This window comes from Scyliorhinus torazame, chromosome 3 (genome assembly GCF_047496885.1).
Source record: "Scyliorhinus torazame isolate Kashiwa2021f chromosome 3, sScyTor2.1, whole genome shotgun sequence".
Lineage (NCBI taxonomy): Eukaryota > Metazoa > Chordata > Chondrichthyes > Carcharhiniformes > Scyliorhinidae > Scyliorhinus > Scyliorhinus torazame.
The window spans coordinates 124,858,156-124,873,465 of record NC_092709.1 but is presented as its reverse complement, the minus strand read 5'-3'; the positions used below and the strand labels follow the sequence as shown (position 1 = coordinate 124,873,465).

Genomic DNA, 15,310 nt, shown 5'->3' with positions numbered 1-15,310 from the left:
ATTTCAATCCCCAGGTCCTCCTACCATTTCATTCTTGTTGTGTCCAGTACGGTGACAGCCCTTTCTACCAGTCGGTCATACATGCCGCTACAGTTTCCTTTTATCTCAGATGCTTGCGTCCAGTAACTCTTCCAGTAATGTCTGTCGTGGCGGTTGTGGGTACGTCCTTGTCTCCTTGCGGAGGACGTTTTTGAGTTGCAGGTACCTTAGCTCGTTCCCCCCGGCTAGCTGGAATTTCTCTGTCAGTTTGTCCCGTGTTGCGATCCTGCCGTCCATGTATAGGTCCCTGACTGTCAGTGTCCCTTCGTCCTGTCCCCACTTTTTGAAGGTGGCATCAGTCAGCGCTGGTGTGAACCTAGTTGCAGATGGGAGCTTTGTCCGACATTTTGGTCAGGCCAAATTGCTGCCGTAGTTGGTTCCAGGACTGGAGGGTGGCTATCACCACCGGGCTGCTGGATTGATTTTTGGGTGGGGATGGGAGTGCCGCCGTGGCGAGAGCCCGGAGAGAGGTCCCCATGCGGGAGGCCTCCTCCGCGTGCACCCACTCGGCTTCTGGCTCTTTGATCCATCCCCTTATTCTCTTGGCCGTCGCCGCCCAGTGGTAGAATTGTAGGTTTGGGAGGGCTAGCCCCCCCCGGATTTTGTTTTTTGTGGGACCTTCTTTGGGATCCTAGCATTCTTTTATTCCGTTGGGTCTTTATCTTTCTTAGGTGTCAGCAAGATTGAGGCCTGTGCTAGCGTGGGTGGCAGTGTGCCCCTAGCTAGTGAATCTGTGAACATCGCCCGCAGGTACGGGGCCAGTACTGTCGCAAAGTTTTTGTCGAAGTCCGTCAGAAACCCGTCTGGTCCTGGTGCCTTCCCTGCCTGCATGGAGCTAATGCTGTCCATGATCTCTCCCAGTGATAATGGTGCTTCCAGGCCCCGTTTTCTGCCCTCCCCCACGAATGGTATGTTCAGTCCATCAAGGAACCGTTTCATCCCGGGCTCTCCCATTAGGGGCTCTGAGGTGTACAGCCCTTGGTAGAAGGCCTTGAAGATTTTGGTGATCTTTTCTTTTCTGTTTCTAATGTGCCTCTGGTATCCCTGATTTGCGCAATTTCTCTGGTGGCTGCCTGCTTTCTCAGCTGGTGTGCCAACAGGCAGCTGGATTTGTCTCCGTGTTCGTATAGGGTCCCATGTGCCTGGCGGAGTTGGTGCACTGCTTTCCTGGTGGAGAGCAGGTGAAAGTTCCTTTGTAACACTTTCCTCTACGCCAGGAGCTCTATGGTCGGGGCCTCGGCGTATTTACGGTCTACCTCCAGTATGGAGTTGACCAGCTGCTGCCTAGCCGCCCTTTCCTCCCTATCTCTTTGCGCTTTGAAAGCGATGATTTCCCCTCTCAGTATGGCCTATCGCGCTTCCCAGAACGTGGAGGGTGAGAAACCCACCGTTCTGGTTGTTCTCCGTGTATTCTGCTATGGCCTGAGATATCTTTTCATTGAAGGCCTTGTAGTATGGCCAATGTCCAACTAGTATGGCTAGTAGGCCAATGTCCAACCTGCATGTGGGGCATCGGGCCCTGCCCGTCTCCAGCCTCAAGCCCATGTAGTGTGGAGCGTGGTCGGATATCACAATTGCGGAGTATTCCACTTTGTCTATCCCCGGAAGCACCGTTTTCCCCGCCACAAAGAAGTCAATTCTGGTGTATACGTTGTGTACTGGGGAGAAGAAGGACTCCTTCTCCCCTGGGTGGGTGAACCTCCAGGGGTCCACCGCTCCCATCTGTTCAATAAAGTGACCGAGTTCCCTTGCCATGCTTGAGGTTTTCCCCGTTTTGGGGCTTGATCTGTCAGTCGTTGGATCCTGTACACAGTTGAAGTCCCCCCCCCCACCATGATTAGCCGGTGCGTCGCTATGTCAGGGATTTCTGCCATGGTCTTTTTGATGAAGCTCGTGTCGTCCCAGTTGGGCGCGTACATGTTAACTAGTACTACTGGTGCCCCATCCAGGGGGGGCTGACCATGACGTACCGTCCCCCTGGGTCCGTAAATGTCTTTGTCGCCCTAAACATCGTCCTCTTGCTGATCAGTATTGCCACCCCCCCTGGCCTTCGTCCCATAGCAGGAATGGTAGGTTTGTCCCACCCAGCCCTTTCTTACCCGCAGTCGGTCCTGCTCTCTCAGGTGTGTCTCTTGGAGGCAGACAATGTCGGCTTCATATTTCTTAGGTGGGTGAAGACTCTGGATCTTTTCACTGGGCCGTTGAGTCCCCTTACGTTCCAGGTGACTATCCTGGTGGGGGGCTTCTGTCCCCTCACTCCTGTGGGATTAACCATACTTACTTGGTGGACGCGCCCCTGCCCTCCGGGGTTCCCTTTGTTAGGGGGCTGTCCAGGATGGCCGCTGTCACTGCTCTCTCCATGTGGTCGGGTCCCTGCCCTCCGGGGTTTCCCTTTGTCCAGGGGACACCCGATATGACCGCCCACTGTGCGTCCACCATGCGGGTAGGCCCCTGCACTCCGGGGTCTCCCTTCGCCCAGAGACCGTACAGGGTGGATGCTTGCAGCGATTCCTTGTTCCGAGCCCTTGTTTGTGGCACTTTGTAGCCCTATTGCTATTCCCTTTCTAGCCTTGTTTGTCCCTCCTTCCCTGTGTCCCCCACCCTCGGTCCCTCCCTCCGTGTCTCTCCCCCCCCCCCCGGGGTCCCTTCCTTTCTCCCCCTTTTTTCCCCCTCTCCCGTAAACCCCTCCTTTGTCCCTCTTTCCCCTGTTCCTATCTCCATTTGCTCTCCCACCTCTGTTGAGTGGTTCCCCCCCACCCCCTGTTAGGGGCGCGCTGCGGCCCTGCTTTGTTGCACGTCCCCGGCGCTAGCTTTCCTGCTACTGCGGTGACCCCCCTCTCAGCAGTTACTGTCTCGCTTCTCCTTTGCCCGACCTCTACGGTTTTCTGCCCGCTCTTCCGCCATCCTACCCTGCACTCCTCTCGCTTGCTCTCCCTTCTCCGCTACTCTTGTTCCCTCGTGCTGGGGCCTGGTCTCCCACCTGAAGCGGTCCTTCGGGTAGTGGTTTGCTTTTTGTTCAGGGTGTGCTCGCCATGGCGGGGGTGGGGGTGGGGGGCCTGGCGTTTCCTCACCCCCCCCCCCAATCGGCGCGTTGTTCCCCTTGCCAGGGGCCCCTTATTTCTACCCTAGCTGTTGGTTTTCAAGCCCGTGTTTGACAAACTTGTCTGCTTTAGCGGAGGCTGTGAAGAAGTACTCTCTTTCTTGGTATTTGACCCAGAGTTTCGCTGGCTGCAGCGTACCAAAATGCACGTCATTCTTGTGAAGAGCTGCTTTCGCTCTATTGAATTTGGCCCGCCTCCTGGCTAGGTCTGCCCAATGTCCTCGTAAAGTCTAATGAAATGTCCTTCCCATTTGCAGGTTCTGTTTTGCCTGGCCCAGCGCAGGATTGTTTCCATGCCTTGGTAACAGTGCAGTTTAGCTATAACTGCTCCCCCCGGGTGGTCCCCCACATTGGGCTTTGGGCGCAGCGACCACTGTGCTCTGTCCATTTCTAGTGGGTTGGGGAAAGATTTCTTCTCAACTAAGTTGCCCAGCATCTCGGCCACGTATGCCGTGGGGTTACTACCCTCGATCCCCTCTGGTAAGCGGTTTCCCTGATTATCCACTCTGCCCTTCAGACTCCCCTGCATTGTGTCCAGTCTCGCCTCCTTCTCCAGGGCCGTCATGTCAGTCGCGGCTTTTTCCATCTCCTTAATGGTCGCCTCTTGGGCTTCCAGTTTCTCCTCTGCTCTACCCAGGACGAGCTGCACCTCCGCCAGGGCCTTGGCCATTGCTGCCTGCACTGCGGCCTCTATGTCTGCTCTGGCCTCTGCCTTGTTTTTCTGCTGATGTTCCCTCAGCGCCTCGGCAAAGGCTGCCTTCCAGTTCCAGTTCCCCCCTGGCCCGGGGGAAAATGCTCCAGTCTGTCGAGTTCTTTTTGTTGCGGCGAATCTTCCGTTCCGCCGCTTCGTGCGCCGATTAGCTCGTCTGAGTGGGCTCGCTCATTGCCCCGTCTGCTTTTGGTGCCCTTTCTCCCTCTGCTTTGGCTCCCTTCTGGCATTTTTTTCCCCTTCCCCCTCTTTCCCCCCCCCCCCTTTTTCTTTTCCCCTCCCTTAACACTTTAAAAAAAAAAAACTCTTTTCAGGAAATTTTTATTTCAAAAAAGTGGGGAAAAAAATTCTCTGTAAAAGGTTTCTTTTCAAAGTTTTTTTTGAGAAAGGGGAAGTTCTTTTTTTCCCCCCTCACTCACCCAGAGTCGAGAGAGACTTCTGGTCGGGCCGGGAGTCCCTCTTTGTTCTGCCGCCTAGAGATGGGTGAGTTGGATGGGGGGGGGGTAGGTCCTTGCTGCTGGCTTGGTACCCGCTTTGGTCCGGGCCGCCGCTCGTCTTACCCCGCGTTCTCCTGCCGTGCGTGGGGTTGGGGGGGGGGGGGGGGGCGCGGATCGCTCCGCTCCCGAGCGCCCAGGTCTCCCACTTTAATGAGCTTTGGAGTCCGGGTTCTTCTTCGGCCCCACTCTCTTGTTGTGGGGGGCCCAAACGGATGAATTTGCGCGCTTGGTTGCAAGTTCTCGACGAGGAGTGGGACGCAACTTTGTTCCCCCCAGGAGCTCCTCCACCCGCGACCGCTCTCTTCCCCCGCCGGAAGCCGAATATTGAAATAATTGAGGTCCAGTGATATAATTCCCGCCCTATAATTCTCACATTTTTCTATAATTTGCCTGAATTTGCTTCTCTACCTCTGTCTTCTCCATCTCCTTCCAACTATTTGATGACCTATAGCATACACCCAATAGCTTAATAGATTCTCTTGTTCCTTCTGATGGCACTGTGGCACAATGGTTAGCATTGCTGCCTCACAGTGCCAGGGATCCGGGTTCAAATCCAGCCTTGGACGACTGCGGATTTGCACGTTCTGTGTCTGCGTGGGTTTCCTCTCGGTACTTCAATTTCTTCCAACTGTTCAAAGATTTGCAAGTTTAGTGGATTGGCCATGCTATGTTTCCTCTCAGCTTCCAAAGATATGCAGGTTAGATGGGGTCACGGGGATAGGTGGTGGAGTGGGACTGGTTAGGGTGCTCTTTCAGAGGGTCGGTACAGTCTCGATAGGCTGAATGGCCTCCTTCTGCATTGTCGTTATTATTCTAATTAACTAGATATTCTAATTAACTAGAATCTGTCTTTGAGCCTTCATCCTCCCTCTTTGGCGGTATGGTAGCACTGTTGCTTGAATGCGCCAGGGTCCCAGGTTGGATTCCTGGCTTGGGTCACTGTCTATGCGTGGTCTGCACATTCTCTCCGTGTCCGCGTGGGTTTCCTCCGGGTATTCCGGTTTCCTCACACAAGTCCTGAAAGACATGCTATTAGGTGAACTGGACATTCTGAATTCTCGCTTTGTGTACCCGAACAGGTGCTGGAATGTGGCAACTAGGGGATTTTCACAGTAACTTCATTGCAGTGTTAATGTCAACCTACTTGTGACAATAAAGATTATTATTACAGGACAATACTGCCACCCTCCCTCTTATTTTCCCTGCTCTTTCATTCCTAAATACCTTACAGCCAGGAATATTACAATTTCATTCCTCCGTGTTTGAATCGAGTTTCCACCATTGCCACTATATCATACTGTGGTGACTTATGCCTGCAGTTCATGGGCGGGTTTCTGCATCCCGTAGGCTGGTCAATGGAGTTTCCCATTGTTGGGCAGCCCCATGCCATCGGGAAACCCCTGGGTTGCCGTCAAACCAGAGAATCCCGACGGTGGAGAATTCAGCCCCATGTATTTGCAAACATGCTCACAAACACACCGTAGACTGCCTCACATTTGCTCCCTCTTTCATCTCTCCCTATTTCTGAATTATTTATCATTCCGGTGGTATTTAGGTCCTCTGTGCACCTTGTTTCTGTGCTATATTTCATCCTGGTGTTCATTCCCTTTTCAGATTAATTTAAACCTTCCCCCAGAGCACTAGTTAACCTTAATTTGGGGGCATTAGTCTCAGCTGCTGGGCTTCCTTTTTTGCCCCAACCCTGTCCGTATCACTCCAGCCTTTTCCTCATTCTAACCCTGATACCATCTCTGTTCAACCTGTCCCCATAAAAAACTCCCCTCCCCATCTCACCTCAATCCCCTATCCACTCAACTCCTGACCACTTAGCTATCCTTTAATTTAATTGTTGCGATAGCTGTTTCTGCTCTTTCTTCAGGAATGGCTTCCAAATTCGCTCGCTTGCTCCATTTCTCTGTCCATTTTTCAAACCTCTCTCAGACCTGACCGTTATCAACAATTTTCATTCACCTCTCATAACCTCTCCAGTCATGACCTCGTGTCCATTCCTTTATCTATTTCATCAATATTTGTTTTATTTTATTTCTCTCACAAGCCCTGTGTACTACATGGCATGATATTTCGCTTGGACATCTTAACGCTGCGATAAAATCAGAATTTAATTGCTATTTGGTCTACATTCTCACCTGTGTGGTAGAATTTTCCAGAATATCCGAGGTTGAAGGTAAAATTAGGCACCTGGGTTCGCAAGAGGTTTTGAGTTTCAAGTAATGCCTAAAAAAAAGCAAATTGCATCATGATTGCTGCAGGATATGGTCCTTTGATATAATACATTTGAACATTACACTAAAAGTAACAGCCACATACATTTTTTGCTTTTACTAATGGCTGCAAGACTAAGGAAATACAATTTAAATTTTTAGTTTGGTTTAATGAAAGTCACATGACACCACAATTTTTATATTTAATTTGAGTAGTCATTAAAATAAATAGCTTGCAAAATAAAACAGCCCAAAGTTAATTTGACCGCTTGAGATTTAAAAAAATTATTAAATGGCATTTCTTTGTTCCAGTTGATTGATTAGGTCTACCCGATAGCTAAAAGCAAAACCTAGATTTACACTGAGCAGAGGGAAGAGCTGATTATAGAGAGAATATACTTCAGTGGTCTGATGTAACCTGTACACCCACAGGAATGGAGAGCCTAGATTTTAAGTTGCCCATCACTTGACTTTGTGGCACCAATCGGGTGGGCAGCAGTGGAAAATGGGATACTGATCTTATGACATTGCTTCTTCATCCCATAATATTTCCTGCAGTCAGTAGAAGCACCTGTCCAGTTCTGGGGAAATGCACACAAATGAGGATGTATTGCAGTGATGATGCCACATATCCTATTTTCTATCATTTCTCCCTCAGTTGCGCTGCTTTATATTCACGCCCATTTCACACTTGCATCCATGGTTGCAAGGCGCCACAGAAATGAAGGTGGGTACTTAAATGATCTAAATCCCACTTCCGGGTGCGGCGATGACCAGCTGAGTCGCACGTTTCGGAAGCTCCCGGTGAAACGGACTTTTGGGCTCTTGATAGGAGCCCCAACGGTAATTTTGACACTGTGCGGTAAACCAGAAGGGAATCCCCCCTGGATACGGATGGAAAAAGGAGAAAGTGGCCGGATTGCAGTGGATCCTTTAGAACAGCGGCAAGGAAGGCAAGCAAAAACCAAGATGGCGTCGGAAGGTGGCAGTTTAACATGGGGCCCTGAACAACAAGAGTTCTTGAAATGCTGTGTGGAAGAGCTCAAAAAGGAAATGAAGAAAGAGCTGTTAGCCCCGATACTACAGGCGATCGAAGGGCTAAAGGAGGAACAAAAGACCCAGGAGCGGGAGCTTCGGGTCGTGAAGGCAAAGGCAGCCGAGAATGAGGACGACATACAGGGCCTGGTGGTGAAGACGGAGATGCATGAGGCACATCAGAAACAATGTGTGGAAAGGTTGGAGGCACTGGAGAACAATGCAAGGAGGAACTACCTGAGGATTCTTGGTCTTCCTGAAGGTGCGGAGGGAGCGGACGTCGGGGCATATGTGAGCACGATGCTGCACTCGTTAATGGGAGCGGAGGCCCCGGCGGGTCCGTTGGAGGTGGAGGGAGCATACCGAGTGATGGCGCGAGGACTGAGAGCAGGAGAAATTCCCAGAGCCATAGTGGTGAGATTCCTCCGTTTTAAGGATAAAGAAATGGCCCTTAGATGGGCAAAGAAAACTCGGAGCAGTAAATGGGAGAACGCGGTGATCCGCGTTTATCAAGACTGGAGTGCGGAGGTGGCGAGAAGGAGGGCGAGCTTTAATCGGGCCAAGGCGGTGCTTCATAAAAAGAAGATAAAATTTGGAATGCTGCAACCGGCAAGACTGTGGGTCACATATCGAGGGAGGCACCACTACTTTGAGACGGCGGATGAAGCGTGGACTTTTATTGTGGAAGAAAAATGGGAACGAGCGGGTTATTAAAAAGAACGTTTGAACAAAGTGGTGGGGCGAATGTGGGGGGCGAAGAAGGGGGTTAAAAAGGGGGGAAAGAGGAGTTTTATGTACTCATCCTGCGATGTGGTAACTTTTCTCTCTTCCACAGGTGGTGATGGGGGGAGGAGGGGAGGTGGAGGAGATGGGGCGTTGGCCATTGGGGGCGGGGCCAAGGGAGAAGCGCGGGCTTGGTTCCCGCGCTATGATGATCATGGCGGGAATAGAGAAGCAAGAAGGAGGGGGCGTCGCACGGTGCGAGCCGAGGTCACGGGGGGAAGCCGAGGTCGGCCAGAGTTTGCTGACTTCTGGGAGCAACATGGGGGGAGTAATTACGCTAGCGGGGGATCTAGCGGGGGGGGGGTGGGAGAGGGGAATTACTGGGTTGCTGCTGCTGGGGAGAGGGGGGAGCTGGTATGGGAGAGGATGGGCGGGGGGGCACCGCCTGGGGGAGATACAGCTGCGTGGGAACCGGGTGAGGAGCTGGAAAAAGGGGATGGCTAATCGACAAGGGGGGTGGGTAGGAAGCCCCCCAACCCGGCTGATCACGTGGAACGTGAGAGGGCTGAACGGGCCGATAAAGATGGCACGGGTACTCGCACACCTTAAGAAACTTAAAGCAGATGTGGTTATGTTACAGGAAACGCACCTGAAACTGATAGACCAGGTTAGGCTACGCAAAGGATGGGTGGGGCAGGTGTTCCATTCGGGGCTAGCTGCGAAAAACAGGGGGGTGGCTATATTAGTGGGGAAGCGGGTAATGTTCGAGGCTAAGACTATAGTGGCGGATAACGGGGGCAGATACGTGATGGTGAGTGGCAAACTACAGGGGGAGACGGTGGTTTTGGTAAACGTATATGCCCCGAACTGGGATGATGCCAATTTTATGAGGCGGATGCTAGGACGCATTCCGGACCTAGAGATGGGAAAGCTGATAATGGGGGGAGATTTTAATACGGTGTTGGAACCAGGGCTGGATAGGTCGAAGTCCAGGACTGGAAGGAGGCCGGCAGCAGCCAAGGTACTTAAAGATTTTATGGAGCAGATGGGAGGTGTAGACCCGTGGAGATTTAGCAGACCTAGGAGTAAGGAGTTCTCGTTTTTCTCCTATGTCCATAAAGTCTACTCGCGAATAGACTTTTTTGTGCTGGGAAGGGCGTTGATCCCGAAGGTGAGGGGAACGGAGAATACGGCTATAGCCATTTCGGATCACGCTCCACAATGGGTGGACTTGGAGATAGGGGAGGAAACAGGAGGGCGCCCACCCTGGAGAATGGACATGGGACTAATGGCAGATGAGGGGGTGTGTCTAAGGGTGAGGGGGTGCATTGAAAAGTACTTGGAACTCAATGATAATGGGGAGGTCCAGGTGGGAGTGGTCTGGGAGGCGCTGAAGGCGGTGGTTAGAGGGGAGCTGATATCAATAAGGGCACATAAAGGGAAGCAGGAGAGTAAGGAACGGGAGCGGTTGCTGCAAGAACTTTTGAGGGTGGACAGACAATATGCGGAAGCACCGGAGGAGGGACTGTACAGGCAAAGGCTACATGTAGAATTTGACTTGCTGACTACGGGCACTGCAGAGGCACAATGGAGGAAGGCACAGTGTGTACAGTACGAATATGGGGAGAAGGCGAGCAGGTTGCTGGCACACCAATTGAGGAAAAGGGGAGCAGCGAGGGAAATAGGGGGAGTGAGGGATGAAGAAGGAGAGATGGAGCGGGGAGCGGAGAGAGTGAACGGAGTGTTCAAGACATTTTATAAAAAATTATATGAAGCTCAACCCCCGGATGGGAGGTAGAGAATGATGGGCTTTTTGGATCGGCTGGAATTTCCCAAGGTGGAAGAGCAGGAAAGGGTGGGACTGGGAGCACAGATCGAGGTAGAAGAAGTGGTGAAAGGAATTAGGAGCATGCAGGCGGGAAAGGCCCCGGGACCGGATGGATTCCCAGTCGAATTCTATAGAAAATATGTGGACTTGCTCGCCCCGGTATTGACGAGGACCTTTAATGAGGCAAAGGAAAGGGGACAACTGCCCCCGACTATGTCTGAAGCAACGATATCGCTTCTCTTAAAGAAGGAAAAGGACCCGCTACAATGCGGGTCCTATAGACCTATTTCCCTCCTAAATGTAGATGCCAAGATCCTGGCCAAGGTAATGGCAATGAGAATAGAGGAATGTGTCCCGGGGGTCGTCCACGAGGACCAAACTGGGTTTGTGAAGGGGAGACAGCTGAACACGAATATACGGAGGCTGTTAGGGGTAATGATGATGCCCCCACCAGAGGGGGAAACGGAGATAGTAGTGGCGATGGATGCCGAGAAAGCATTTGATAGAGTGGAGTGGGATTATTTGTGGGAGGTGTTGAGGAGATTTGGTTTTGGAGAGGGGTATGTTAGATGGGTGCAGCTGTTGTATAGGGCCCCGATGGCGAGCGTGGTCACGAATGGACGGGGATCTGCATATTTTCGGCTCCATAGAGGGACAAGGCAGGGATGCCCTCTGTCCCCATTATTGTTTGCACTGGCGATTGAGCCCCTGGCGATAGCGTTGAGGGGTTCCAAGAAGTGGAGGGGAGTACTTAGAGGAGGAGAAGAACACCAGGTATCTTTGTATGCGGACGATCTGTTACTATATGTGGCAGACCCGGCGGAGGGGATGCCAGAAATAATGCGGATACTTGGGGAGTTTGGGGATTTTTCAGGGTATAAATTGAACATGGGGAAAAGTGAGTTGTTTGTGGTGCATCCAGGGGAGCAGAGTAGAGAAACAGAGGACCTACCGTTGAGGAAGGTAACAAGGGACTTTTGTTACCTGGGGATCCAGATAGCCAAGAATTGGGGCACATTGCATAGGTTAAATTTAACGCGGTTGGTGGAACAAATGGAGGAGGATTTCAAGAGATGGGATATGGTATCCCTGTCACTGGCAGGGAGGGTGCAGGCGGTTAAGATGGTGGTCCTCCCGAGATTCCTCTTTGTGTTTCAGTGCCTCCCGGTGGTGATCACGTAGGCTTTTTTAAAAAGGATTGAAAAGAGCATCATGGGTTTTGTGTGGGCCGGGAAGACCCCGAGAGTGAGGAAGGGATTCTTACAGCGTAGCAGGGATAGGGGGGGGGCTGGCACTACCGAGCCTAAGTGAGTATTATTGGGCCACTAATATTTCAATGGTGAGTAAGTGGATGGGAGAGGAGGAGGGAGCGGCGTGGAAGAGATTAGAGAGGGCGTCCTGTAGGGGGACTAGCCTACAGGCTATGGTGACAGCCCCATTGCCGTTCTCACCGAGGAACTACACCACAAGCCCGGTGGTGGTGGCTACACTGAAGATTTGGGGACAGTGGAGATGGCATGGGGAAAGACTGGAGCCTTGGGGGGGTCCCCGATAAGAAACAACCATAGGTTTGCCCCGGGGGGAATGGATGGGGAATATGGAATGTGGCAAAGAGCAGGAATAACGCAACTGAAAGATCTGTTTGTGGATGGGAAGTTCGCGAGTCTGGGAGCGCTGACCGAGAAATATGGGTTGCCCCAAGGGAATGCATTCAGGTATATGCAACTGAGGGCTTTTGCGAGGCAACAGGTGAGGGAATTCCCGCAGCTCCCGACACAAGAGGTGCAGGACAGAGTGATCTCAAAGACATGGGTGGGGGATGGTAAGGTGTCAGATATATATAGGGAAATGAGGGACGAAGGGGAGACTATGGTAGATGAACTGAAAGGGAAATGGGAAGAGCTAGGGGAGGAGATCGAGGAGGGGCTGTGGGCAGATGCCCTAAGCAGGGTAAACTCGTCGTCCTCGTGTGCCAGGCTAAGCCTGATTCAGTTTAAGGTATTACACAGGGCGCATATGACTGGAGCACGGCTCAGTACATTTTTTTGGGGTGGAGGATAGATGTGCGAGATGCTCGAGAAGCCCAGCGAATCATACCCATATGTTTTGGTCATGCATGGCACGACAGGGGTTTTGGATGGGGGTGACAAAGGTGCTTTCAAAAGTAGTGGGGGTCCGGGTCGAACCAAGCTGGGGGTTGACTATATTTGGGGTTGCACAAGAGCCGGGAGTGCAGGAGGCGAGAGAGGCCGATGTTTTGGCCTTTGCGTCCCTAGTAGCCCGGCGCAGGATATTGCTAATGTGGAAAGAAGCCAAGCCCCCGGGGGTGGAGACCTGGATAAATGACATGGCAGGGTTTATAAAGCTAGAGCGGATTAAGTTCGTTCTAAGGGGGTCGGCTCAAGGGTTCACCAGGCGGTGGCAACCGTTCGTCGAATACCTCGCAGAAAGATAGATGGAATGGAAAAAAGAAGGCAGCAGCAGCAGCCCAGGATCGGGGGGGGGGGGGGGGGGGGGTGGGGGTGGGTGGGGGGGGGGGGGAGGAGGAACCAGAAGGACTCTCAGGGTTGTTAATATATACGGTATAATATGTATAGGTCGTTGCTACAGATAATTATATATTGGACTGTTAAATTATATTTTTGGAGAGTGTTACTTGTGATAAGGCAGTTGCCAATTAGGGTTAGTTTTCATTTTTGTTATTTATTGTTTATTCATTTTCTGTTTATAAAATAGGTCATTGTTATTTGTGTTGTTATAATATTGTGTAAAGGATGCACAATGTACTGTGTTGGTTGACCAAAAATTTTCAATAAAATATTTTTAAAAAAATGATCTAAATCCAATGTGAAGAGGTGCAGTTTACATTTCAGTTATTTTTGCTGCAGCCTTTGCACGATTTGCTGATTGTCTTCTATTAGCTCCTCAGACAGCGCAGTTATTTTTCCATTGTCAACTACTTTCTCTTGTTGGAAGAAGAGGAAGAGTATTGGAGGGGTGCCTGGCTGATGATGCTTCCCTCTTTTCACCTTTTATTCACATCTTCATGTTAAACTCCAGTTCCTTCACCATTTGCAGTTTCCATAGTTTTGATTAGGGTCACAAACTTTTACTTAATTTTGTACTTGTGACGAATGTGATATAAGATAGTTAGTTTAAATATATTAGTTACAGTAATGTAGATGTAGGCCGGTCTAATTCTAGTGAGTTCACAGACAAAGGATTTCAGAAAGCATGGCAAGGAAGGGGGAGGGGTGTCTAGTTGAGGAGGAGAAAAGGATGCTGGGTAACAAGAGGCCAGGGTTAAGGAATGAGAAGTAAGCCAATTAGGATGTATGGCCAGGTCAGGAGGGGTATAGGATGACCTATGGGAATCGTGTATGTGAAACTTGATGCCATTTGAATGTATTTGTAGAGATTCCTTTGTCTCTAATAGCATTCGATTCTGAAGACCCAGGAGGCAGCTTGTGTTCTCTGTTTTTGTGAAGAGAGTCAGACTTGCAAGTTGGTTAAAAATAAATAATACTATGCCTACAAATCCATCTAGAGTTTTATTGAGGCCAGACTGACGGGTAAAGAATTCAACATTTGTCACTTGCTGTTGTTCTCGGTGAAGTTTATCCAACTTTTTTTTTTCTTCATTCTTACTACTTCTGCTGCTGTGGCTTGTGTTATTTCCTGACTGATTACAGCTTTATCATTTGCTTGCAATTTATTGCTAAAACTTTCAAGGAGCTTCTCATTACAGTACAAATTGATGCAATTGTGTCTTGCTTGCCTTCAGCTCTTCATTTAGTCATTTAAGGTCTTTCAGTGCCCTCTTTCTGGGGCCCAATGGCGCCCTCCTTCTGGAGCAATTTCACTGCCTACTCTGATTCTGGCATTTCCTCTTTCTTGAGGGTTTATTCCTTTGAGCTCCAACATTTCCTCTTCCTTGAGGCTTTCATTGCCTCCTTTGGGGTCTTGGATTGCTTATGGAGCCCTCTTTTAGAGTTGCCCTCTATCTGCATTCTTCTATGATTTTCCTGTCCTGTGTCCATTGATCCTTCTTGTAGTTGTTGCATTAAATGTTGTCCAACTTTAAATGCATTGCTGCTTTAAGACTGTCAACTTTCTTTTTAAATTGACACAGCTGCTGTTTCTCTATGTCTGTGCTTTTCCCACGCTTTTGGAGTTTGGGCGGGAAACAACAGCTCCTCCTTTTTTGGTACGTTTTAGACCGTTAGTTATTTTTTCCATTAGAAGACTTCAACGATGATTTCCAGAGTTGTCCCTTTTTTTCTGGTTGGCTGGAAAGTCCGTTTATCTCTCCTTGTTCTAATATCGATCTTTTTGACAATTTCACTGGGAGAGCCAGCATGTGCCGATCAAGGCCATTTAAAAAAAACTTTTAAAGTTTGTTTTCTTTCAAACATGTTGGGGACTTCTTTTCTCCCCAATACTTCTCTGCTGGAAGTCTCTCTCCCCAAACTCTGTTCAGGTCGGGGCACCTACAATAGCTCCCTGAGGCTGTTCTTCCCTTTTTTCTCTTTTTAGCCTGTGAACTTATTTAACTGCAGCAATCCCTGCCTTATATTTCTTTTTCTCTTAAATATGGACCACAGCTCTCTTCTAGCTGGGTATATCTTCTTTTTACTTCAAACACTCCTGTCCTTTTTTTCAGTTTCTCTGTAGCTCAAGTTTTACTTCTCTTGCTCCCGAAGGCTAATCTCTCTTCATTTTCATTTTCTATATCTTTCCGAATCTCTTGACTCAGCCGCTACACCAGGTTCATTATGTCTCTGTCCCTCAGGGTCTGACACTACCTCGCCAGCTCTCTTTGAAACAGGCACTCGGGTGAGTTATCCCGCTTTTCCAAACTTGAATTAAATTGGGTATTCACAGGTAGGCTGTGCCATTCACCTGATCCACCTTGTCACCAATATGTTATGTATCGTGGCTGTACGGTCTTAAAGAAACAGACAGCACAAACACTGTAGGTTCCATGTGTATGCTGACAACACTCAGGTTGATCTCACCATCCCCTCTATTGACCTCTCCACTGTCTCTGATTTGTCACACTGCTTGCCTGACATCCAGTATTGGATAACAGAAAACTGCTCCAAACTAAATATTGGAAGACAAAGCCATTCTCAGCTGTCACCGGCTGAGCCAGAC

At 50.1% G+C, this 15,310-nt stretch overlaps 1 protein-coding gene across 7 annotated transcripts in view; it reads right to left on the bottom strand.

Annotated features, from left to right (window-relative positions):
• ndst3 (N-deacetylase/N-sulfotransferase (heparan glucosaminyl) 3) overlaps window positions 1–15,310 on the bottom strand; it is a 1,764,928-nt gene that overhangs the window by 392,210 nt on the left and 1,357,408 nt on the right. For all 7 annotated transcript variants that reach the window (XM_072496177.1, XM_072496171.1, XM_072496172.1 and 4 more), the window contains one exon: window positions 6,493–6,580. In XM_072496177.1, the coding sequence (XP_072352278.1) occupies window positions 6,493–6,580 (88 nt within the window). The remainder of the gene's footprint in view (window positions 1–6,492; window positions 6,581–15,310) is intronic.